The sequence below is a fragment of the Platalea leucorodia genome (assembly GCF_965183815.1).
Source record: "Platalea leucorodia genome assembly, chromosome: 2".
NCBI classification, from domain to species: domain Eukaryota; kingdom Metazoa; phylum Chordata; class Aves; order Pelecaniformes; family Threskiornithidae; genus Platalea; species Platalea leucorodia.
Genome location: NC_138824.1, coordinates 116624392 through 116650375, shown reverse-complemented (window position 1 = coordinate 116650375; position 25984 = coordinate 116624392). Strand labels below are relative to the sequence as shown.

Below are 25984 nucleotides of genomic sequence, written 5' to 3'. Positions count from 1 at the left end.
TGCAGAGCTCCACTTAATCTGCTTTCAGTCTTCAGTTCCCTCTTAGTAGTTTGACCTTAGAATACAGACCTTAAAATTGACCAGAATTTGGTGTTAGGGATGCCCACAGTGTGAATGTGCATATGAACAACACATCCCAAGGTGCCTCCAATGACTAATGGGTCATATTCCCCTCCTTGATTCCCTCCACAATAAGCTAACCGTGTTCTGGGGAGAGGCAGAGCATGGTGTGTTTCCTCCACCTCGTTATTCAAATTGTCATTACTAGCACCTAGCAATTTTCTTCACTCACCCCAATCCATCACAATATTTCAGTGGGATGGAGAGCGGCAGGCAATAAAATGTCTCCTGGAATATAAATCGGCTTCTAATTTGTTTTTCTCTAAGCCATTATTTCTTGTGTGATGGTCTTCTCCCAGGTGTTTTAGGCCTGTCAATCAGTTGTTGCAGGCACTTGTTTTACTTTTCCGGGTTGTGGTATCTCTGGACCTGGCAGTAAGAAAGTAAAACACCTATCAGCTGTAATGCCATGTTAAACCCAAGCAAAATGCAAAGCTTGTCACAAACAAAATCTAAAACACAAACTGCATTACCAGAAGGGCAAAGTGTTCTGCACCAGGATTTAGTTCACTTCCCTGGATGTTGATGAGAGAGTGCTCTGAGCTTCCTGATCACTGGTGGAAAATTAGTTGCTGTGAGACATTGACTGATCGAATAGGGATGTCTGTGCTTTCCCTGTCCCAGCAGAGTATTTTGGGACAGTAACAAGAACTTCTGTGCTTCAGTGCTGCCTGTATCTACATTATAGATATTTGCCTCACAGATGTGCTTTCTGTGCTACTTTTGCTGGAAGTTACAATTACTATTTGCTCATATCCTGGAGGTCAACAGAACAAACTCATTATCTTATTGCTTTCCAGGTGATCAGCTTGTCTAAGAGGGATTGGTTAGTTCTGCTTCATTTGTGAGCTGTTTCAGAAGAAACTTTCTTACAACACAAAAGCACTCAACAAGCCACCAATTCTTATGCACTGAATTCCATCATAAGGAATTTTATGATACCACTGGCTATCTAATTATCAAATTGAGATAGACAAAGCTGGACTGTAGTGCTTAAAAAATAAATAAAAATAAAAACACCAGGTTATATAATAATAAATAAAAATAAAATAAAAACACTGGTATCTGGCATACAGTGAAGAAAAACAAAATAAATTAGGCTAGTTGCTAATGGTAAATTTAGGTTGGCTGTTTTCTCAGTCCATCGACTGGACCCTCCTCCCTGACAATGAATGCCTTAACCACGGGATGCATCTTCTGCAAGTTCACAATAAATTCACAATTATTTACTAGATTAGTGAAAACAGTTTCTAGTCTACATTAGTAGGCTTCAAAATGGTTGCAAAACTAAGGGTTAGTGAAGTGTTAGGGTTTATATATTATTATATACTTATTATTATTCATATTTATTATTTGGTATGTACTGCATCACCATCTTAACAGGCCTCCTCTGCAATTCGACAGCTGGGCATATTAAAGTACACATAAGTGTTCCCAGGAATTGGCTCACACAAAGGAAATGCTGGGAGTTGCCAGGTGTTTGTCTCCAGTTCAAAGTACCAAAAAATTCTCTTTCTATTCTGTCCACTCTACTCTGGGTAGAGTCCACAGTCAGTAAAAGGCTGCATTTTTTCCTGTAACACTTTTTTGCCTTTGAAGCCCAAGAGAAACCATCGGTCATTTCTTCAGGTCAGTTCTATTTCTGTGTACTTTGCTTGAACTTAATGCAAAGAAGGAGAGAAAAAAGTAACTCCATGTCCCTTGAATTATTTTAGCGGACTGAGACGAGTAAAAGTAAGATAGAAGCCATGACACATTGCATCTGAAATAGTGTTCAGTTTGTTACAGCATATGAAATCCTGGCCACTGCACTACTGACATTGAACCTGATGATACACTTGCCAGATTTGCCCACCACTAGGAGGATGCTATTATCTGCTAGCAATATCAGTTTCATCCCATGTTTCTGGTTAGTGCATAAAAGGCCTGCCCAGTAGAAGGGCAATTCTGCAGTTTATCTAAAATCACTTCAACAGTGAGTTGTTTGGTATTAAGTAATAAAGGATGTATTTCATAAAATATAATACTTAATAAAACAAAACCCAGCACTAACTTATCAAAAAGTGAATCCAAATAATAATTAGGAAGCAACAGCCCACTCCTATGAAACTGATCATTAGCTCTCCATCATTGCTTTGTATGTGTGGGCATCGTATTTTTTATTTAAACTATGTGCCAACTGCAGGCTGTGCTAAAATGCATAACCATCCGTTGCAACAGCTTGTCTGGCTGGCTGTGCATAAATTGCAGTAATTCCAGCTGCTTTCTCACTCCACTGTGTATCAAACACCTCACCTTTGCTTCTGTATGCTTTATAAAAAAGATGAGAGACAGCTGATACTGTTAGTAGTCATTGAAATATTTTTGTAGGCAAACAGACATCTCTGCCTTGGGGATTGTCTTGAGGGTTTCAGAGCCTTCCCTTATCTATGCAGAGGATAATGCACAAAAAGTATCTCTTCATCTTTTTATGGTTTAGGGGTGGCTTTAGAAATCTGAGCAAACTTGCATACATAGACTCAAAGAGCCATAAAGGGATTGCTGTTGTTTATGGTGTGGAGAGAGTTCATCGTTTTTAGCTGTTTTTGAAAAGTCAAGTTACATTTTGAATTCTAGCACTTTGCTACAGGCTGTGAGAATGGATAAACCAAGAATCTTGATGGTTCTTCAAATTTGCCTCAGCAGTGGTGCGGTGTCTCCCCAGCCTACCTCCCAGGCTCCTTGATGGTTATTGAAGAGGGTGGTAAAGGCACTATTTACATCTTTCACCTCTCTCAGGCATATTAGCTGGCTAAGTTACATTGTCCTGAACAGTGGTCTTATCTTCATACTATACTGATGTCAAAGCGAGCTCTTAGAAATTCAGACAAGGTCTCCTCTTGCTTGCTAGAGGTGAGTTATGACTGCTGCTCATCAGGACTTAGGGACAATATGTCTGTCTTTCCTCAATGTCCTGACATGTCGATGCACCTGATGAGCATCAGCATCAAGGATAGGAAGGTGGTTGCAGGGGTAATGCTGTATTGGCACAGGCTGAAACCCCAGTTTTTCACAAACACCACAGGAGTCCTTTCTTCTGCCTTGTTGCAAGAGCAATAGCTAATAGGGACTCTTTACTAAAAGTTCTTGCAGAAATCTTTTCTTTCTGAATTGAGAACTGGAGTTTAAAGTTCCTCCTCAAACAAGTTGGAAGTGGTTCTGATTTCTGAGTTCTTGTGGGCTCCTCATGAAAACATGCAATTTGAGTTTTCAACCAGCCCATTGGGAAACCTTTCAAAATACAGCTCCTTCTTCAGCCTGTTGAGGAGGGATGCTGAAAGCAGTGCCAGCAACACAAGTGAGAAAGTACAAGAGGAAGCACAAATGTTGCTGAGGTGGCTTACCTAGCGTGACGAGTATGAACTTTTGGTATTTACATTAATGTTTACGATTAATTTTTTCCTAACCTCCTGCTCAGCCCTTCAGTGGAAAGGCTGACATTGCGATCTGGAAGCTGATATTGATGGGCCTGATTAGATTATAGAGAAAGGAAATTTTTCATCTTCCCACACCTCTTGCCAATTAAGATTAAGAGTCTCATAGTTGATTCAAATCTCATTATTCCGCAAACATCGTTAAGACTGCGTGTACTTCAGTTTTGCATTAGAAAGGAGTCTATATAGAAGCAGCTCTAATATTATGGATGAAATTTTAAAGACTTAATTGGGATCATGAAGGAGATACTAGAAGCATTATGAACCCTAATACTTTATGTACCACTGAACAGAGGTTGCTTCCAGTTTTATATTTCAGCAATATTAAAACTTAGTAACTCACGGACATCCCCTTTCTGTCAGCTTTTTTCTGTTCTTACACTTCTTGATTGCTGTATTAAGTCCTTTTTCTGCCTGTATTCAAAGAGGGTCTGAGTTCATTGTTTTCTTCCAAATATTATCAAAAGTGACTGGGAGTCTAACTGACAGGCCTCTTCGTGTGATGTTTGTATGCCTTGAAAGCTTAGCTCTGTTATATAAAAGAGACTGATTAGGATCTATTCTGCAAGTGTGCAGTATTTACAATATATGATGGAAGAAAGGGAGAGGAAGATGGAAAGAGCTTGTAATTAATTCCTATTTATGATAAGTATTGTAGATTATAGATTTGTAGCATGAGCTGATATCAAGCATAGTATCAGAGATGTTGTGTATGTTTTCCCAGACCAATACAACCTGTAAATGAAATTATCTCTAACTCAAGTCTTGTGCTTTTCTTAATCGGACTGCCAGTCCAGTTCCTCTGTCAGCTGTGATAGATTTGAAATGTGTACATGCAAATTTATGACTGAGATAAGACTGCTCATATTCATTTCCATTTTTGACCTAAGCTGCTGCTTCCTTTGACCCTTAAAACATTTCCCATTTTAAGAATTACAAATCTAATACGAAGAGGTGGATTGTCATTTCCTATCCTTAGGTAATATAACAGAATCTTCTCATTTTAATTGATGTTTACATTTCATAACAAAAAAAGTTCTCGTATCACGGTAATGGCATTATGCATCATCAAATGGAAAGATCTCCATTTTGGTTTTTGATTTCTCTGAGTTTTCAAATTAACTTTGTTTCAGAAAACTTATACAAATTGTGAGGAGCAGAAACAATCCCTATTTGTGGCATGTGTAGCATGACAAAGACTCCAGTCTCACCCAGAGCTCCAGATACTGTAAGATGCAGATTCAGCCTGTGATGCAGTGGGATCAAAGTCTGGTGTATTTTATACTTCCCAGGGAACAAAATACTTATCCTCTTTTGAGTCCTATGGCACCTGATCAAGATCATGCTTTCACTGAGTAATCATATAAATAAGGTTTTTTTGTATAAAAATACAGAGAACAGCTGCTGTCTTATGGGACCTTTTCAAATTGGGAACTCAGAGTCTATTTATCCATGGTCCTAGCCTTAAACAGCACTGATAATAATTCACAATAACATAGAATACAGCTAGAAGAAATTGAAGAGAAAGGCAGAAAAAGCGCAAGATAATATTTTGAAACAAAGCAACAAGAAAACATTTTTTTAATTCCTAGATACAATGAATGTATTTTTTTTCATGCGTTCATTAAAGAATTTCAGTAAAGAATATCTATCGGGTGTTATCAATGACATAGACAGCAGGATCGAGTGCACCCTCAGCAAGTTTGCAGACGACACCAAGCTGAGTGGTGCAGTTGACACGCCTGAGGGAGGGGATGCCATCCAGAGGGGTCTGGACAGGCTGGAGAGGTGGGCCTGTGTGAATCTCATGAGGTTCAACAAGGACAAGTGCAGGGTCCTGCAGCTGGGTCGGGGCAACCCCCAGTATCAGTACAGGCTGGGGGATGAAGGGATTTTGTGCAGCCCTGCCGAGAAGGACTTGGGGGTACTGATAGATGAAAAGCTGGACATGAGCCAGCAATGTGCTCTCACAGCACAGGCGGCCAACTGTATCCTGGGCTACATCAAAAGAAGTGTGGCCAGCAGGTTGAGGGAGGTGATTCTGCCCCTCTACTCTGCTCTGGTGAGACTCCACCTGGAGTGCTGCATCCAGCTCTGGGGTCCTCAGTACAAGAAGGACGTAGACCTGTTGGAGAGGGTCCAGAGAAGGGCCACAAAAATGATCAGAGGGATGGAGCACCTCTGCTATGAGGAAAGGCTGAAAGAGCTGGGGCTGTTCAGCCTGGAGAAGAGAAGGCTGCAGGGTGACCTTGTTGTAGCCTTTCAGTACTTAAAGGGGGCTTATAAGAAAGATGGAGAGGGACTTTTTAGCAGGGCCAGTAGCAATAAGACAAGGCGTAATGGTTTTAAACTAAAAGAGGGCAGATTCAGACTGGATATAAGGAAAAAATTTTTTACAATGAGTGTAGTGAAACACTGGAACAGGTTGCCCAGAGAGGTGGTAGATGCCCCATCCTTGGAAACATTCAAGGCCAGGCTGGATGGGGCTCTGAGCAACCTGATTTAGTTGTTGATGTCCCTGCCAATTGCAGGAGGGATGGACTGGATGACCTTTAAAGGTCCCTTCCATCCCAAAGCTTTCTATGATTCTATGATTATGCCCCAATACTCATAAAAACAGAATGAGTAGAGGAGCAAAGCAGATTCTGGAATAATTGCAGAAGGAAAGACCAGGAAAAGCAGCTTGGGAGGCAAGTAAGATCATCATGGTAGACAAGAAAAATTTCAAATTCTTGGAATGAAACCAGTAAGAAAGCAAATAAAACAAGTGATCTACGGCATCGCTCTAAAATGCGTGATATTTGAAATAGATTTGGAAATTGCTAAGCAAAGCTAAAGTTTATCTATTATGCAGGGATACAGAGTAGATGATGATAGTAATAATTACCAATGACCATACAGTGCAATTAAAATAACTAAGTTATAACTAAAATACTCTCTAAATGCTGTGCCAAAAGGGTGACAAATACTTATATATTTTTGTAAAAATAAACATTATATGACGTGCATATTTGTGATTTTATATATTGATTGAAAATGTAGATGGCAAGTGTAAGTTACAGTATTGTGGCTGAGTTTGTAAGCAGAGCCAGTTCTTTGTCCATCTCCAGTTTTCTATCCAAAAATGAGTCTATTAAATAAAAACAGTATAATATGAAAGAAATATGCCAAATGGTACAGTCCATTGTTATTCTTTAGATAAACACAAATCACTGAATTTTACAGTTCAAAATACTAAAAAATAGCAGTGCAATCTCATTTAATATCAGAATTACAGACCCTGACCTTTGTCTCCCAGTGATTTTGTTCACAGTATGATAAATGTGAATATAAGTGGAAAAAAAGGTGAAAATTGAACACATACAAGCAATCTGCCATCCCCAATTGTGAAATAAATGTAATGTTAACTGCTATAAGGCAGTTAGACACAACCAAGGTCCCCAGTTCAGTAGATGAGTGGTAACTCTCTTGCTTCCTGTCACGTGTCTACACTCCAGTTTGAGTAGCAGGTATTTATGAACTCCAAAACTAACTATCCTGTAGGCTTCTTAATGAGTATTTAAAAGCTGAAATTGAGTTAAACTTCACTAGAATTAAATTCACAATCTGATGAGAAATGGGGATGCAGCATCTGTAGTTGTCAGTGTTGTAGACTATGTAATACTAATTTTGCACTTATTTTTCTTTTGGTTTATGGATTATTCCAGATATGTCTGAACATCTGTTAAGTATTTAAAATTCTATACAAAAAATTTGTTGCCATGTTGTTTTGTTTTGTTTTTTTTTTTTTTAATGTATGATTGCCCTGAAACGTTACCAATAACACTTACGCGTGCTACAAAATGTAAACATTTTGTTGTCAGAATTAAAACTGACTGGCATGTGGATTTCCATATTTTAAAAATGGCAGGATACCATAGCTACACAATCCTATTTGACTGATGCCAGTAAATTAAAAAAGAACCTTTAAGCTAAACAATCTGTAGTTAAAAGCTCAATTTTATGCCAAATATCTGTCTGATTGTGTGTTTGCAGCTGTGGGGAAGTGTCAAACTGGAAAAAAAAAAAAGTAAATTCAGTTGTAGGCTGACCTGTTGGTGCTGGTTACTGTTCCATGGTGTTTGGCTCTCTATTTAACTAGCTACAGCCCTGCCTGGCCTGTGACTTGTGAGGACCTTGCACTTGTAGTCAGGATAATTAGCTGGGTGACCTTGTCTCTGCTACAAGGTTGCTAGAAGACCTTGAACAAAGTCACGTTGACTTCTCTAAGCTTAAGGTTTTCGTTGGGATTTTTTGAGGATGGGGATAATGATTTTTATTTCCTTTGGAAAGCACTTAACGCTGTAGTGTGCATCCAATACAGTTGAAAACTAGAAATAAACTACTCTGGTACTTCTTCAGAAAACCTGGGAAACATTCAGATTTTATGCAGAATGAATATGTTTTTATAGTAATACTTATCTTTGTTTTTATGCGCAAATTTCTCTATCCGTACCAGAAGTCTTATTGAAGGGAGCGTTTTTCACACCAACTTGGTTATTTGAGAATTCATGTTAAATTCATGGTTCATCTCTGTGAGATTTGTGGGAAATATCTTAGTATGTTCAGTAGAAATACTTAACTCTGATATGTGTCATCAATCATGTGAAATATTCTAGACACAAGGATTGAAGATATATCCCACATAACTACTTTGATGAAGCACAAATTAGAAACCCTGTTCTGCTAAAGGGCACCGTCATGATTTCTGTTTTATTAAAATGGGGTTGGATTTGCATCACAGAAGGATTTCGTTATTCCTGTCTTATTAGGCCAATAGAGGAATATTTGAGACAGTATCCAGAGCTTTCCCTTGGGTTACCAAGGCATTGGCTATATATTGGAATTCATATAAATCCAAATGCAGAAGAGGTGATGGGTTTGGAGAAGTTGGCAATGTTTGGTTATGAATAAAAAAATGACAGGAACGTTGATGTTGACTACTGGGCAATTTGTCTGCTAGCTTCTCTCCGTTTCATTTGACATATATATGAAAACAGGAATGACAAAACAGGAATGCATGCATCCCCTGTGCAGATCATTCAAATATGTGACTGAGCTGACAAAGACTTATTGAACAAAAGTTTGTATTTTGTTATTTCTTCTATTGTTACTGTTACTATTCATCTGTCTACATTATCTACGTTACTCTCTGTTATTGCATATACTATTACTACTAATGTGAAAGTTTTAGTCTATGCTTTATGCAAACATAAACCTTTAAACCATGGGGGTTTTTGTTTGTTGGGTTTTTGGTTTTGTTTTTGTTTTTTTTAAATTGACTGTTTCTAACAAAACAGTTTAGTATTGTTTGCTTACCTGTCATTCATTGGTAGGACAAGGTTGCAGTTCTTACACAAATCCGAGGCTTCACTTAAATATTGCTTTTCACTATTCTACAGTCAGTGTTCCCGCTGTAGAGAAAGCAACACGCAGTATATTCAGTGGGGATAGTCATAAATGTGTCTGTACGTATGTAAATACAATTTAGTAATTATTTTCATCTGGGGCTAAGTACTGCACGTGGTTCTACACGTATGCTGGGGAAAGGGAAAGGGAAAGGAAAAGGAAAGCCTGAAAGGACTAATCACAGAATTTTGTGTGTTGCTTCCATGGCAAAATTGGCTGGAACAAAGACACAGGAAAACTAATTGTTATTGAGGTGAGCAATAGATGAATGTAGTTGCTCTTACTCTGATCATTAGGTGTAATTAAGGAACAGTTTTCTGAAAGATTGACAGTAATATTTGATAACACAAAAATAAAGACCTTTTGTGTTAAAATCAATGGCAGCATGGCCAGTGAAGTTTCTGAAAGCAAAATCTATCATTAAAAGTGCCTGTATTTTATAGGCAGACACCACTTGTGTAATAAATAAAAAACAAACAAACAAACAAAGCACAACCTACAGTTATTTTAGTCTAAAATTTCATCTGCTTGTACTAGATATGGACATAAACTGGACATTTAAATGGATGGAGAAATTCCATAGTATAATATATGGACTGCAAGTCAGTGAGCTTTATTAAAACCATTTTATGTGATACATTAACAACCAGATTGGTGATCAGTATTTGAATATTGTGTACGTTGCTGACATGAAATGTGACTTTATTCAAAAGCACCACATTGTGTTACTCCATGTCTTAAACTAATTACAGAAGGAAATTACATAATATTTAGCACAGTAATGTAGAAGATACAAAGATGTGTTTGAAATAATTTTTAATAACCAAGAAGATTGTTTTCTGTGAGCTTGGAAGCACTCAGAGGTAATACAAAAGAAAATAGTATTTGGTTCCTACAGAAGCATGAGAGCTTCTTCTTCAGTGCTACTGAATATGGTAAATCAGAGCTGAAATAGTTTGGGAGTCACTATTCATGTTTGGTGTGTTTGAAACTCAAGCTTGTGAGTTTTTCTACAAACACTTCAAAAAGGATTCTCTTTTAAAGGCCAAATGCCTGATTTTATAAGAACATTTCAGCATTTTTGGCATCAGAAATTGCACACCTATACAATTACTTATCTGTTTCTGAGCATTTTTATATTCACCATGATTACAGTAATTTTGCTTGTGTGCACGAACTCCTGACTTATACATGCAAATACAGCAGGGGCTTAAATAAATTGCACACACAAATCCATACTTGAATGTGCAATCTTGGTAACTATAATTAAAAATATAAGCATATTTTTAAGCCTCTCCTTTTAAAAATTGGATGTTATAAAGTATTTCTTAAAGTGGGTTGGATTGTAGTCTCATTGCTATGATTTTTTGCTAATTATAATAGTGTAAAAGAGACAGTTACACAGAGAAGAAAAAAAAAGAATTGCATAACTTTAGCTGACCTATTATAAAAGCAATTGGTCTTGTGAAAGTTGTGAACCCAAAAAATGAGCACTGAGATCTTAAATCATTAAAAACTACAGTCTTATAATAAGGCCATAACAAGAAATGGTATCCTTGTAAATAGTGACTGCACTATTCTTCAGATTTTTATTGTAAATAACTGCCTGTAAGAATATTGCTTTCCTTCAAGGTATGCCTTCTCTAGAAAGCTGTTCTACACTTTTGTAATAAAGTAATAAGTCATGTCAGGGAGAGCTTTAGTAGGCTTTCAGTGTACACCTTGAGTGTGTTCTGAGGCATGAAGCCAAGTGCCATTAATTATTTGAGAAGTGTGCTTGGTAACTTACTGTTCTTACACAGAAAATCAGACTGACATAATTCCGGCCAACAAATGTCATTGCAACAACCAGCAGGCTGGAAGTTTTGGTACTTGTCGAAAGTTGAAACCTTGTAGCTTCAGAAAAATAGCTTCCCAAAAAAGGACCTGCAAAACAAATGAAATAATTGCTATCATAGGAATTAATTAACCCAGGCTAGCAGTTCCATTTGTTATGGACAGAGAAAAGTGCATCTGCAGATTCAAATGGTCTGTTCTTGCACACGGAATAGAGAAATCCATGATGAACTACCTGACATACATACAGAGTTGAAAACAGAAAGGTTTCTCAGGGGGAGGAAGACAAGAGAAAATGGGGAGAAGGATAAGACAGAAATATCAGTTTATAGTATCGGTAGAAGGGACAGAGAGGAAGAATCACATGTGTATGGTAGCATTTGATAAAGGATATAATAAGATAATATAATAAACTGCTCTCTCTATATCAAAATTTTTTGTACATATATCTAGTAAGAAAGCACTTTAAATTTTGTACATATATCTGGTAGGAAGCACTTTGAATCTTTCTAATATTAAAAAGAGTTAGTTTAACTAGCATTTAGTTATTTAGTTTAACTAGCATTTAGTTATTATGCTCAGATCAAGAGATGATGATTTTATAACTGTTATCACCACTCTCAGAGAGCTCTTTTTTAATGTTCCAATAGAAAAAAATATTTTTGGAAACCAACACCACATTGGCCACTACCTGAACATATTTATGATACTGGGGAAAACCTTACAAACAATATAACAGATATTTACTTGAACTAGATAACAAAGCTAGCCATGGAACTCTGAATTGGGAGAGCCATCTTTTTACAATTATTGTGACAATAGAAGGAAAAAAAGAAGAAAAAGAGGAGACCATAGCTTAAATGGTCTTCGCCATTTATTCAGCCCCTACGCTAGCACTAGCATTGCAGAGCAATCGTCTGCTGCGAGTTTGTGTTCATTGTGATCATGAAAGATACACAAATGAGCACCTCCTTACAGAAATGCTGCTTTCACTTTTATGATATAGGGATAGATAATGAGCAAAAGGAATTAGCCACAAAATGGATCTGATATCTGCAGATCATTTGTTCTTCTTGCAGAAAGAAATATTTGATACAGTCTACTGCCTGTTTGCAGTCTTCTGATAAGAGTGTAAATGTTTCTGTGAAAACAGAAGCCTTCATGGCCTTCCAAGTTGGACACTAATTCCTCTTGAAATGATATGGAGAAAATTCAACACAGGTTCCTTCTGCAGTTATAATAAATAATATTTCTTACTGCTGTTTTTCAGACTTCTCTTTTGTAGCGTTCATTGCAGTGTTGAGAAACTTATCACACTCCTGCCTTATCCCTCCCGCAAAAGGCCCTTCCAGCTACAACTGTAGCCTAACCACTATTTCAGCTTTCATTCACGAAAAGCAATTTGATATGCTGAACAGCTCCCAGCAATGTTAAACTACTCCCTATGTGCGTTATGATATGGTGTCCTTGGTCTAATGGATTTTCTTGATTTCCATATTGCTTTAGTCGGAGGACTACAGCAGCAACAGTTTCCTCCTTTTATTTTTGGAAGTGGGAAAGAAACCTACAGAAGAATCTGTCCTCTTCAAAAATGCAAGGAGGGATGTGTCACTGCAACATGCATTGTATAGGAGTAGACATGCTCCACTCACTTTACAGTGCACAAGTTCTTCCATTTGGCCTTGGCTTGTGCATCTACGGTGAACTAAACAGATCAAATAGAAGTTATTAGAGTTTACCTGGAGATTCAAGCATTGTCTCCACTATTCTGACATGTGCCAGTGTGCTTTCCTGACTAGTACTGGTTACTGAAGTATGCTCCTCCTTTTTCGTCCTTTGTGTTACGAGTGTTACGAGTTCCCAAATAAGCCAGGGCAGCTGAGTAGAGGAATACTTCTTTTACCCTAGAGGTACCCTGCAGCAAAGATGCTGGGGTGTTGACTATTATGGCTGATTATCTAGTATTTCAGTTTTCAGGATTTGCATAGGTGGAGAATGTGCCTTGGCATTGACATTGTTCCAGGTCACTCAGATACTAGCTTTCTACTGGACTGAAGGAATGAAGAAAGCATTTTCTTAAAAATAAAGCTTTGCAATAATGGAACAATGATTAAAAGTAATAAAATGCATTATTAAGATTACACTTTAAAATGAAGCGTTTTTACAGCTGCTGTGAACAGATTTTGGGACTCAGTGCCTAACTCCTGCCATTTACTTCAGCACTGCATTGCCCTGAAGTGTTCTTAGGGTTACATTTCTCCTGCTTTTCTGGTTAAAGGTGGTTACGGGAGACACTGGAGATGGCTGCTTGGAGATGCAATGATCTTTTCCTTTCATTCTTTTCCTGCAGACCTTTCTGATCCCAGGAGTATGCACTAATATATTGCAGGAAATAACTTCCCTTCTTTTTCACTGCTGTCAGGTTCCTTGATTACCATTTCTATTGTGTGCCTTAATTAGCCAGACTGATTTCTTTTGTTCACTATCTTCCTAAAACACAGTGATGTTCCTTTAAAAATTATGCAGTGTAGAAAATAGTATTTATACCATGTCCTTTAAAGATTTATGAAGTCTGTCTAATTGTGGATTTTCTGTGGGGTCTACCCATAAAATATCAACAGAAATAAAGACTAATTTGAGTATGGAGCAGTGTATTTCAGTATGTGTAGTTCTCACCTCAAACAATTTATTAGATTTCAGAGATCCCCACAACAGAGTCAACAGCACAAAGCAGCAAAAAAATAGTTGCTTGCCTCTTCAGGGGAGGTGCATCCTGTTCTTTCTGTCCCTCTTCCATCACTAATAAAGTACCCCAGCCTTCCAGCCATTTTTGCCACTTGCCGTTTCTGTGAGACATCTTGACTTTTTGTTCTTCCCAATTCCACAAATATAACTGTAGTGTATTTTTATTCTGTCGCTAATAACAGTCTGCCTATGTGTTACTGGTGCTTTGCACATCGTTGAGACAACTTCAAGACAGTGTGCCAGGTGAGGACCTTCTGGCAGTGTCCCTGCCAGAAACTGCTGACAGAGATCAGCAATAGCTATGGAAACTAGGGGCTAGATTCTGCCTTTACCACTTTTACCAATTAACAAGAGGTTTTTATGGCCATGTACAGTATATTTAGGCGCATGGGTTTTCATTGCGTGGAGGAATCAGAGATCATTGCCACTATAAATAGTGAAACAGCTTTAGTGGTCCTGCTTGAAAATGTTGAATCAAAGTTTGCAAAGGTCATGTGTGGTTTTTTTAGTACTGGTTCCTTGTAATAATGCCAGTAATGCAATGCTGCAGTAATGTGGAAGTGCAGTCTCTGTGCAGTTAAAAACTGGAGTCTTCCCATTGTAATAGCTTCTGGTTTTTACCTAAGTAGCCTTTTTATTGACTCAGATGCCAGAAACAAATATGTTTCTCTCAAATCACTGACACATCTTCACTAGTTAGAGGATAATCACTAATTTCTTCCAGACATATCTAAGTGGCGTGAAAGCTGCTTTTGTTTTGATTTTAGCCTGAGTTTGTTTTTCACTGTTGAAACTTATACAGACATACATAAAAGGGCCTAACAAAATGAAACTGTACAGTCATCTCTGGGTCCCCTTTTAGGAAGGTGTATCTGAGCTAAACACACACACACAATAAGATGCAGTAAGTTTCAATGTAGCAACTTTCTCTAAAAAATTGACTGTATTGACTCATCGGTACAGTTTTAAAATGTGTTTAAGGGGTAACTTTAAAAGGTTGCAGACCCTCTGTAAAGCAGTGTAGCCTGTATTATGAATAGCTTTTATTTTTATGGATATGGTCTTGATTTGTAGTTTCAATGCTTGATATTTCCAATCAAATGAGCCTCTTTTCAGCTGCTTATAATTTTGCCAATTTTGTATTCATTCATGCTGAAACATTCTTATCTGCTATCTACCTGTTGTAGTAGTAAATTTTATTTACTATATCAGTTTCAGAAAAAATAATTCCGCTAGTCCTAAGAATTAAGTGAAAAACAAAATTTTATCAGTATTGAAAACATTTTTCATCTCTCTCTTTGAGTAGTACCTATGCATTTAGAATCATATTCTTAAATTCTAGTCTATATGAAAATGTTTAGGATGCTCTTTTTTATTTTTTTGAATATACAAAAATGAGTCCTTAGTCAAGATTTTTTTAAAGAGGTTAACAATATAGAATATACACTTACAGGAAAAATCTATAAATAAGGTGACAAATACAATGGGTGGACAACCTGTGAAGGTATCATTCTGCTTGTGATTAAGAAAGAAAAGAGCACCAGCTACATGTATTATTCCAACACTGTCACTTGTCTTTGTCTGCCTGTAAGTTAAGGGGAAGCCAGAAGACGGACAGACAGCCTTCCTCCCAGATCTTTGAAAATCCTTCTGTTACTAGGCAATGGTAGTCTCCAGCAGCAATACAAAAAGCATCTTAAGTCACTAAGTAATTATTGCTCTGTGTATGAAAAGCGAAGTTTTATAAGTTTGTTTTCACACTGCAAAAGCTATTTGAGTCACCTCAGTTGCAAACAAGGTGTTTCTCTTTGTTGTTATCAGAAGTCTTTAGTTGCCAACTTAAAAGTCTTTAAGAAGTAGCTGACAGCACCTTAAGAAGTGCAGAATAGTATTCATCTGTGCTGTGTAGTACAGATCCCAGCTCTTTGATGAGCTATTGAATTGTACCTAGGATGACAGGCAGTGATAAAATTAATATTATTGACTATTCTCCTTGTCTGTGTGAATTTTTTGGATAAACCACAGATTCTTTAAAAATGTGGTATGTGACCTGAATCATTGCTCAGCTTATTGTATTGCAACTAATGTTTTATACAGAGAAAAACTGCATTGATGTGAACTGAAAATAGTTTGATATATACCAATTACCTCTTTTGTCATTTCTTCTAATCATTTTAATAAACAACATTAATAGAATATTGAAATACAGGACTGACAGAAAATAAGTCACTGGGGAAAAAAAAAAAATTATCACAAGGAGAAAGAACATTTAATTTCATTTACCTATCTTCATTGTGTAGTTATATTTGAGGAGGCAGCCTTATGCCTGCCTCTTTTCTTTCCTCTCCCTTGTCTCCAAAGTCAAGGGTGTGAGTAATGCTCTTATCTGTTCTCTACCTTAAAGAATAGAAATATTAGAGAGCAGAAGATATTGGCAAGAGAAGAGATTGACTGGAGCATACAAACACAGATGCATTTAAGTGGATGCCGAAGTACACAGAAATATAATCCATCAAATTTACTGCAAACAAAAAGGAAAATCAGTCTATTGTCCCCTATGTTAGGTCATTCTGTTACTAGGTTTCCTAGGGGTGTCTGTTGTCCCCTCCTTACCACCTGTAGGAACTGAACCAAACTAGAGCCTTGCTTTCTTGATAGACGATGTCTTTTATTCTTGTGGTTTCAACTAAACAGCATGTTCCATTATTTATAACCTATTATGGCTGGTCTTCCTCCAGTGGGTTCTTCATGATGCCTCATGTTTCTGGCAACTCCTCCTGCATAGTCTTCACTATCAGTTGGAACATGACCCAAAGTGAATCCCCTCTCTTTTCTCACAGTCTGTTCACGACCTGAATAAAACAAGGATTATGTCAAGAAAGAAAAGACTTGAGATTACTTCATCAGATAGTACTCACATTCAAAGGTTGTCATCGTAGCTTCATTGTCCTAATTCTGTAATATCCTAATCTTGACTTTGTGATCGTATTCTGCCTTTTGTAATATACAATGTGCATCTTTTGTTACATTCTTTTCTCTTGTTCTTTTCTATATGTTTCTTTGTTCTTTTCTATATAATATAACTTGGTTAAAATAATATTATAGTTCCTTGTTTCTGCACAGTGGTAGAATAGAACGGACCCTATTGGACTGCCTTTTTTATAAAGTGATCAGTTATCAGAGGGCTAAGAGGGCTTTAAAATTGGAATAATTGGCAGAATATAACAAATACGAAAGATGTCAGCTCATAGTGCATTAGTGGGTTTCAGTAAGCAATTTAAAAAAATGTATGAGGTGGAAAAGCATAGCAAATTATGTGTTTCAGAAAGATTAAAACACGTCTTCCACAGCTCCTGATGGTTGCCATTCATTGTAAATGACAACAGAGTCTTCTCTATTTTAGTTTGATTGATGAGTTCTCAGCAAGCTATAAAAATCCCATTTTCATGAGAAATGTCTTCCCACACACAGACCAACAAGTGTCAGACATACCTAAAAGTTGCTCCTAAGTTTGCTTTGGACTCCCATTACTTCAACTAACTTCATAACGGTTGATTCAGTTCTTGTAAAACTGAAACAGCTGAAAACTGGAACCAACTTCTTTCTTTCACAATGACATGCTCCCACAGAGCAGTGAAAATGCCCCTTTTTTTTAAAGCAACAAGGTTTATGACCACGAAGATGAGCATCACATTTGCATTTTCCAGATTTCACGTCTACACATCATACCCCGCCCCAGGCTGGGGAAGAACTTAACGGCAGTAACAGTCTTGCAGTCTTGAGCAGTAAAGACTCTTCTGCAAGAAAGCCCACAACTGCATTTTGTAGTAATTGACCCATGACTTTGTTTACTGGACTGGGAAATTCAAAAGATCCTTAAAAATACTGTCCCATCCAGCACGAGATGAAGCCTTCACGCCTCACTGCCTGAATAATGCCACAAGACCAGGCCCTGGGGCCCACCAGCCTAGACACAGGTCAGCCTTCGTCTGCCTTCCCCTGGATTTGGAAATGTGTCCACTTTCCCAGATGGATCTCAGTGAAGTATGGCTTTCTCTGTACTTGCTATAATATCTAACCAGTTATTGGTTTAGGTTGTTGGGGCACCATGGGGGCTGGCACCTCCCTGGGGGCCAGCAGTGGCAGGCGCTCCCCAGGGACAGCCAGGCAGGGCCTGGCAGCCAGGGCCTGTCCCACCATCTTGGGCCTTTGGTCACCCTCAGCCTGGGAGCAGGGCGGGCTGGGGGGCAGCCGGGGGCAGCCCCAGCACCAGGCACACCTCCCTGGGGATGGGGACAGGCAGAGGCTGGGCCAGGATGTCTATCCACAGGTGGGCCAAGCTCGGCAGGCCCATGGCCAGGCAGGGCAGGGCTGTGTGCCACGGCAGAGCTGTAGCCGAGGTAGGTACCAAGCTCTCAGCCAAAAGCAGCTCCCACAGGCCGGGGTTGGCCTCACAACCACTCTGCCAGGGAGCTTTTCCCCATGGCCCTGGCAGGATGGGGCCACCCTCAGCTGCACTGCCTCTGAGCTGGCCCTCAGCCCCCGCAGCCAAAACCCTGGCAGGGAGATGTGCTCGTGGCCCTTAGGGATGGTAATGGCCGTAGACCAAATGTGCAGCCATGCACAGGGAATGGCAGCTTCCCACAGCATCTCACACCACACACATACCATCCTATTTGGAACAGCTAAAGTCGTATCTCATTTTAGGTAGTAAGTGTACAATGTACCTCTAAAGTTTCTCCAGTCTGCTTCAATACCTCTGCAAATAACATCAACAGTGCCAACCTGTTTTGCAGCTGCTTGATAAATGCCTTCTCCCACTCTCTGCCCAGGCTGGGAGGCTAGCGAGCCATGAATCACTTTCTTTAAGAGTTCACCAGAGCTTTGCATAGCATTAATTTGTCTTCATATGCATTTATGTATAATACAAACAAAACTAAATGCCATAAACATTAAATAAGGAAAATTACATTAATTACAAAGTTTCTATAGTTTAAAAACCTCATAGTCAAATCCTGATAAAGTTGTAGTAAAGCACATTTATAGATGTGTTATCTTTTATGAAGCCAATTAAATTATCAGTGCTTCTCTGCATGATCTCTCATATTTCATTGGAGAAAACTTTAGTGTCTTTGAATTGTTCATTCAGATACCCTGCTAATTACTTAACCATTAAGACAATATATAATCTTCCCCCAGGCTTTACAAACGTCAAATCTCATACAGTTCATATAATTAGTAACTCACAAAGTCACTTCTGTTAGATAACGTTGGGGAAAATAGGATGCCTCCCAGTGATTTGGAAGTTAGAAAAAAAAATACTCTGGTAACAAACATAAAAACAAACTTTAAGTTTTTTTGAATAGTCATCATTAGAAGCTTTTTCAGATGGCAGCTTTTCATAGTTTAAATTTTAGTTTACAGTAATCTATGCACAAATAATTTGTGAAAATTATAGATGCAATAACTATTAGCTGAGTGAAGAAAATGTTATGAGAAACACTTTGAAAATACTGATTTACCAACCCATACAAAATGAAGCTTTCTGCATACATAAACATCTGGAAAAACTTCTAACTTACTTGTAATATATTTACATAGGGTATGATTTTGCATTGGAAAGATGGCTTATTTCCTTCTCCAAATACAAAACCATAACCCATTTATAACTGAAAGTTTCTGAGTTTCTGATTTGCCCATCAGGCATTTTGTGCACTAAGTAATTCTGTGTGGCTGAAACTGCCACAGGAGAATAAACAATAGAAATAACAGGAAGCTAGGCAAAATCTGAGGAACTTGGTTAACGTTAAACATGTAAGTAAGCCTATTGATTAATCCCTTTACAGAGTCGTGTTCTAATCCTTGTTTTACATAGCATGTGACTTTAGGACTCTAAAGTTGAATACAACATCTAGTGCTTGTGTATAGTTTGATATCACAACCTGCAGTCACACACAGTGATTTACATGCAGTAATGCAATCTGCAGTCTCATAGCAGAACATTTACAAACCTCAGTTTTATAAAATGTTATGCATAAGTCAGAAATTACAATGGAATGCATGTACCATTGACTCCTTTGTGCAATTTTCCTGTAAATTTTAATTGGAATTGCTGTGAGCTACAGTTGGCTTACAGTGGTCTTATACAGCCTTAAGCTCCATGAAGACACCTAAGGCCGAGGGAACAGAGAGATTATTTTTCTTTTCTTCAGAGGGAGACATGTTTCTGAAATCATAGCAGTTGAGGCATTTCCTAAATGAGCTTTTAAAAACTCTAGTGCTTGCAAATTTTCTGTGGAAAATGGTAAATTTAGCAGTTGTTTTTGTTAATTATGCCACTGAAACACAATATTTGTTAGTAGAGTCTAAGCTTAGATATGTACGGTAGCTGAAGTGCTGTATTTCTGACTCATGCTGCATATTCATTGATTTTGATAAAGTAACAGTTTATTTTCTTTCACCTTGAATGTTGGCAATCAGTACTGATCCCAAACTTGTGATCATTTGGGGATTTTCAGCTTCTGTTATTTTATCTTGTTTATGAAGGGCTGTTTTTTGTTTGCAAGTGTACAATAGTCATGGTTGTGTGATTCTACGTTTGGACAGGGAGCAGGTTATCAATAGTTTTGTAAACTTATCCATAGAAAAGCTTTCCTGATTATCTTTCTCTGCCTCAAAATTTGTCGTACATATCTGGCTTAATGGATAAACGTATTTGGGTTGGCTTCACAAGAAGTAATACACTTATTCACCCATTATTTTTTTTCCCATCTTTTCCATGAGTATATATGTGCTTTCTTTTAAGAGACATACCATAGCAAAACCATAACTGCTTTAAATACATTACAGAATACCATTTCAGAATATAACATTTCTGTTTTTAAATTGGAAGTGAATCTTCTCCTTGAGTTTTATTTTGGAATAGTGAACTGCTTGAAGTTTAAACAAAATATTTCTATTGAAAGAGAATGCTATGTTTCTTTTGATCCAAAGTGGTTTGTTGTTTGGGGGACAGAAGGGAAGAAGGAATGATTTCAGAGCTGACAGACATGAATTTCAGAAGTAATAAGGATTTTAAAGAGCAGTTATTTTGCTTTGACTGAAACTGTAACCTGGAATTGCCAACTCTTTAATCACAAACTTCTTTGTATTGCATCACGTGTATGAAAGGTAGCTATTAAAAGCAAGAATTTAATATTCATCTTTAGATAAGCCAAGGCAGGATTTGTGCATGAGAAAAGAAAGGAGCAGGCAAGTGTAAAACCCTTCCCTGATTTTGCCATACCTCCTCTCTTCCTTCCTTCCAGCAAAGCTAAGAGGAGTCAGTGCCTACAGCCTGTATCTACAATGCTGCCTTCTTCCATGCACCAAACCTGCTGGTAGAAAATTGCCACTCACTATAATCACAATTGTATCAGACCAGAAACCTTCTTTCAAAGGGAAAACCCCTGCTGTTCCCCCCCCTCTTATCTCTAACACCAGAAATACTTCCCCACCCACTCCACCCCGTCAGTGACAGCAAGGCAGGATTCCTTCCTAAGGTCTATTCAACATGGTCAGAAGAATACACTGGGAGGAGAACTGCTGAAATTGTTGGGTCAAAATTAAGCTTTTAAAATTACATTGGAAAAATTGGCTCTTGGATTCTGAAAGGCAATCAACTGTTATCTTTTTCAGTCCCATCTTCTCACTCCTTTTCCCTCAGCTACTAATGAAAGTGCTTTTATATTGAGAAAGTCCTTTGGAATCAGAAGCAAAACTCCAACAAAACTGTGTATATGTTATCTATGAGTTACTACTTTTTAATAACTCACTTAATGTGAACTGACAGTGAATCCATAAAATGCATACCTTGGGGTACTTTTTAAAGAACACCTCATTTTAATATTGTTATTTTGTCTTATTACAAGAGAAGGAAGTACTGCCTATTTTCTCTAGCAATGTAAAGAAAATAGTCTTGAATATGTCAAAATGAGAAAAAGCCACATGGATCTTCAAATGATATTTATAGCAATGGTTTCCATCGTACTGCTGGAGGAGTCAGAAGGTCTATGAGTCTGTACAGTGTATGCATGTTTGAGTTGCTCTTTCATTTGTTTCAGTTCTGTTTTCAGATGGGGAAGCTAGAAGACAGTAACTGCAATATATGCTGGCACGTGTAAATGTGGTAGCTGGCAGGAGAAAAAAAGAAATCTCTGTTTAAACAGGCGTGATGAAGTCTGAGGATGGTTTTAAAATAGTATTTCAGAATGCAAACCTGGCAGATTTATGATAAGATTTATTTTAACGAATCGTTTCTGCTTTAAAGGCCAGCGAAAAGGCATGTAAGGTTGTGCTGTGGTTAAGAACGGCAGGGACCCCTGCTCCAAGTAACGGGGCACATTGAGCTCTGACCATCCCAACATCCCCCATCCCCAGGGCAGCTGCTATCCAGGTTGTTTCCTGACACAATTAAGAATAGCCTCAGGCTTGCGGTAGTTTGTGCTAGAGGGTATCAGGATCTCCTTCCTACCTCTCTGAAGGTGGTTATAGTAGTACCTTCCAGCCTCTCATGTCAACAGGGTGCAGAGGACCCAGCTGATGTGGCCCTTCTCTCAGAGGCTTCTCAGAGGACTGTAGGCAAGTCAGACGCATCTATAAATATATAAGGATGTCATCCTTGATCTCATCAAGACGTTGTGAGGGTAAACATTAAGTATTGCAAGTCTCCATTACTTAAATAAGGAAGCCATATAAATAGCTTTGGCAGATAAGAAGTTATCTCACTCTTTCTTATTAACAGATGGAACCTGCATAAAACATAGATAATGTGCTTTTGTTTAGTGGTATTAGTGAAGTTGTCTAGATAACAATTTCAAGCAGCAGTGACAACTGTCTGTAAATTCGGAAGCTGTCTCTTTTAATGATTTTCCATTATAAACCAAGAAAAGACTCTTTTTTTAAGTCCATATCATATACCAAAATAAAAAATATGAAGAATTTTATGATCAAAATATCATATATATATACATATATATATATATAGGTTGGAAAGGAAAAAAGGTGCATTATAATTGCATGGAACAGATTTTACTTATGACCAAAACTTGCTTCTATTAATGAAACTTATTTTCTTGTTTTGCAGCTTGCAGGCCTGGATTCTATAAAGCATTTGCTGGAAATGTAAAGTGCTCCAAGTGCCCTCCACACAGTTCAACCTACGTAGAAGCAACTTCTGTCTGTCAGTGTGAGAAAGGTTACTTCAGAGCTGAGAAGGACCCACCAACTATGGCATGTACCCGTAAGTCTGATCAGTATCAGTATCTGCAATTCTCTTCTTCTGTCCCTCATTTATTTATTTTTGTGTTTAAAAAAAAAGGCATGAATTTGTACATTTTGTGAAGAATCCCATTCAAGATAACCAAAAGAGATTTTTAAAATCAAAATTCAAACGTGTTTCTATTTAGTCTAGATATCCCTAAAAATACTGACATTTTTTTTTTAGTTTGGTGACTTTTTACCTTGTGGTTCTGAGAGATAATACAAAGTATGTAATCGTTGTCATATAGATAACAAAGTTGAGCTTTAACTACCAGTATGTAGTTTAAATACATGAAAATACACTTGTACAAAAACTTTCAAAAAACTGAGGAGTCATATAAAGAAAAAAAATGATATGACATACTCTGCTGTCTCCCTAGATTTAAATTAAAATTATAAGACAAATAGTGTTCCAACACAATCGAATGAAAACTAAACTCTCTAAAAAAGACAAGAAAATCATAAAAAGAAAGGAAAAAAATATGTGTCCAATCAGAAGGAGATATGATTAAACTCTCTTGCATATCATCTTCTTCCAACAGTTATTCCCTCTTACACAACTGTGATAATGAAAATTCTTTAGATTTTTTTGATAATTTTTAAAGTACAACATTTTGTGATTTTTGACTAACCTAAATTTGTCATTAAAACAAAACTGATGCCCTGCAATCTAGGGGCAGAAATTCTGACTGAGAAGAGATTTTTATTACTGTGATCAATGTACTCATGTCTAGAAACATAAAGCATAAATTTTATTTTCACTTAATGAAATATTTCTCGTAGATTTTCATACGTGATTCATTACTCACAGGGATTCATTTATTGATCAGAAAGCAACTAAATCTCAAAACTGGGAACAAACAACAGCATTTAAAAATCTTTGGGTGAAATACTATATTTGCATATAAATCCTATTATTTAATAAAGGCGATTAAAATCTGTTCGCAAATTTTCTAAGAAACCTAGTTTTCTGTGTAGCATCTTGTTAGCTCTTTTGGTGGAGGATTTGATTCAAGTGCATTTTTTGCCACAGTCCTCTTGTTAAGAGAATTCTAAAAAAATTATCATGTTAAATGCATGAAGTATTTTAACAGACTAAGTATGCAAAAAGCTTAAGAGATAAAACCATGAAAACAAAGTACTGCTGCAATAACCATCAGTGTATAGTCATAATTTTGGTATGTTTACACTATGTAAGGCAGCACCATGTAAAAATAACTGAGCTGACACTAGCAGAATTGAACTACTTCCTGCGCTCATGCTAGTCCCTCCAAATGGCACTGTACTGGGCAAACTGGGAAAATACCAGGTAATTTGGAGTTGATTTACAAAGTTATAGGCACTCTGTAATCCTGAGGTCATTACACAGACCAAGACATTGTCCATCCACTAAATGGGAGTGATGGTCACCAAAACTAGGGTTCCTCAGATCCAAGGCACTTAGCAGAAAGTTATCTAATGTAACCATAGGGTTTTCAGGTGGGAAGGGTAAATCCCAGCCTCCAACTACTTGAGGGACGTAGGGTTCAGAGAGGCACCCCAATCCAACGCACGCAATCTGCTGTCAGCGCACTCTGCAGCAAGGCACATAGGCCTATCTTTTTGCACAAAATATGTGAGGGAATAAACAATGTTGTTTCAGACTTCCCACAGGAAAATGGTGATTACAAATAATTCCACTCAAATGAGTGCCCCAAGCACAGGCCATTAAAAACTTAACCACAGAACTAACGCATGTCCCAGGCACTCTTGACAGTTTCATGCTTAGAAAGATGGTTTCACTCATGCATTATGCAGATGTGGTTCCATATTATTTATAAGTCATTGATTTTTCATCTCTAAAAGACGGTTCTTCTCTGAAAAAATTACTCATACATGGCATTATGTTTCCATAATTATCTTTCAGGGCACAATTTTGAGCCCTGCTACCCATTAGTATTGATAAGGTAGGGAGGAGCATGAGAGCCCTGTGGCATCAGGGAGCAGGTACCTACAACACCCCGGTGCTTTCCCAACAAAAGTGGGGTGCTGAGAGCTGCTTTGGCTGAAAACTGTCAGGGAAGACTTGCTGCCAGACCTTTCCGCTCTTGCTGAGGATGTCAGCCAAAGCAACCCAGTGAGTGGAGGCAGGGAAGAAATCAATCACAGCAGACGTACCAGTGCCCCATCTCACCCTGACTTGGGAGAAATAAATAAAGGAGACAGTGAACCACATTCTAGTTTCTGGCTTGCTCTTGGTTCCGTGCCACCATGCATTGCCTCTCACTCAGCCTAGACTGCAAGGTATCAGTACTTCATTGACTGTAACAGCAGATGTATTCATCTTCTACCTACGATGATAATTATTTCACTAATTGTCAGCTCTGCAAATGACACCAAGACTCTTGACAGGCAGACTGCGTTGTTCTTGCACATCATCAGTAATGAAGAGTCAGCAGGCCAAATTATTCCCTAAGTGATATCTTTAGCCCCGCTTCTTTCAAATTATGCTCTCAGTTATTAAAATTATGTTTCTGTCATCAATACAACCTCGCTGCCTTTGGTGGGTCCATGCAGATGTGGCTAATTTAAATTTAATAAACAAAGATACAGATATGAGTAGAATTTAGATTGTTCCTTCCAAACTGTCATGCTTTACTGTAATAAAAGGAGTTGAAAAGTTAGGAAAAAAATGAGCCAATTTGACTAAATAGAGAGAAAAGGCTGTGCAGTAAGAAAATGCCTTTTCTACATAACCACTTTTGGGGCAGATCTGCATTTTTGATGCTCATTTGCAAATTTGTATCCTGACATGTGAGATGTGACATAAGAGATTAAAAATTTTTCTTGCGACTTTTTAAATGAGAGTTGTTCTTGAATTAAACACAGAATGAACAGTAGATTCCCCTTACAAATTTCTTCATATTCAAGCATTTTGAACCAACTGTATTCATACCTATTTTATTTGCTTCCCCAAGTCCTGCAAAGCAATATGCCTAAGATAGGTAGATATTTTATTCTCTCTCTCTTTTCATTCCTGTATAGGGTTAGACAGTATTCCTCACTCCAGAATTTTTCCTCAG

At 37.8% G+C, this 25984-nt stretch overlaps 1 protein-coding gene across 2 annotated transcripts in view; it reads left to right on the top strand.

Moving 5' to 3' along the window:
* Window positions 1–25984, top strand: part of EPHA6 (EPH receptor A6) — a gene marked incomplete at both ends in the record, with an annotated part of 510935 nt that overhangs the window by 247886 nt on the left and 237065 nt on the right. For both annotated transcript variants that reach the window (XM_082332768.1, XM_082332767.1), the window contains one exon: window positions 22747–22902. In XM_082332768.1, coding sequence (XP_082188894.1) covers window positions 22747–22902 — 156 coding nt within the window. The remainder of the gene's footprint in view (window positions 1–22746; window positions 22903–25984) is intronic.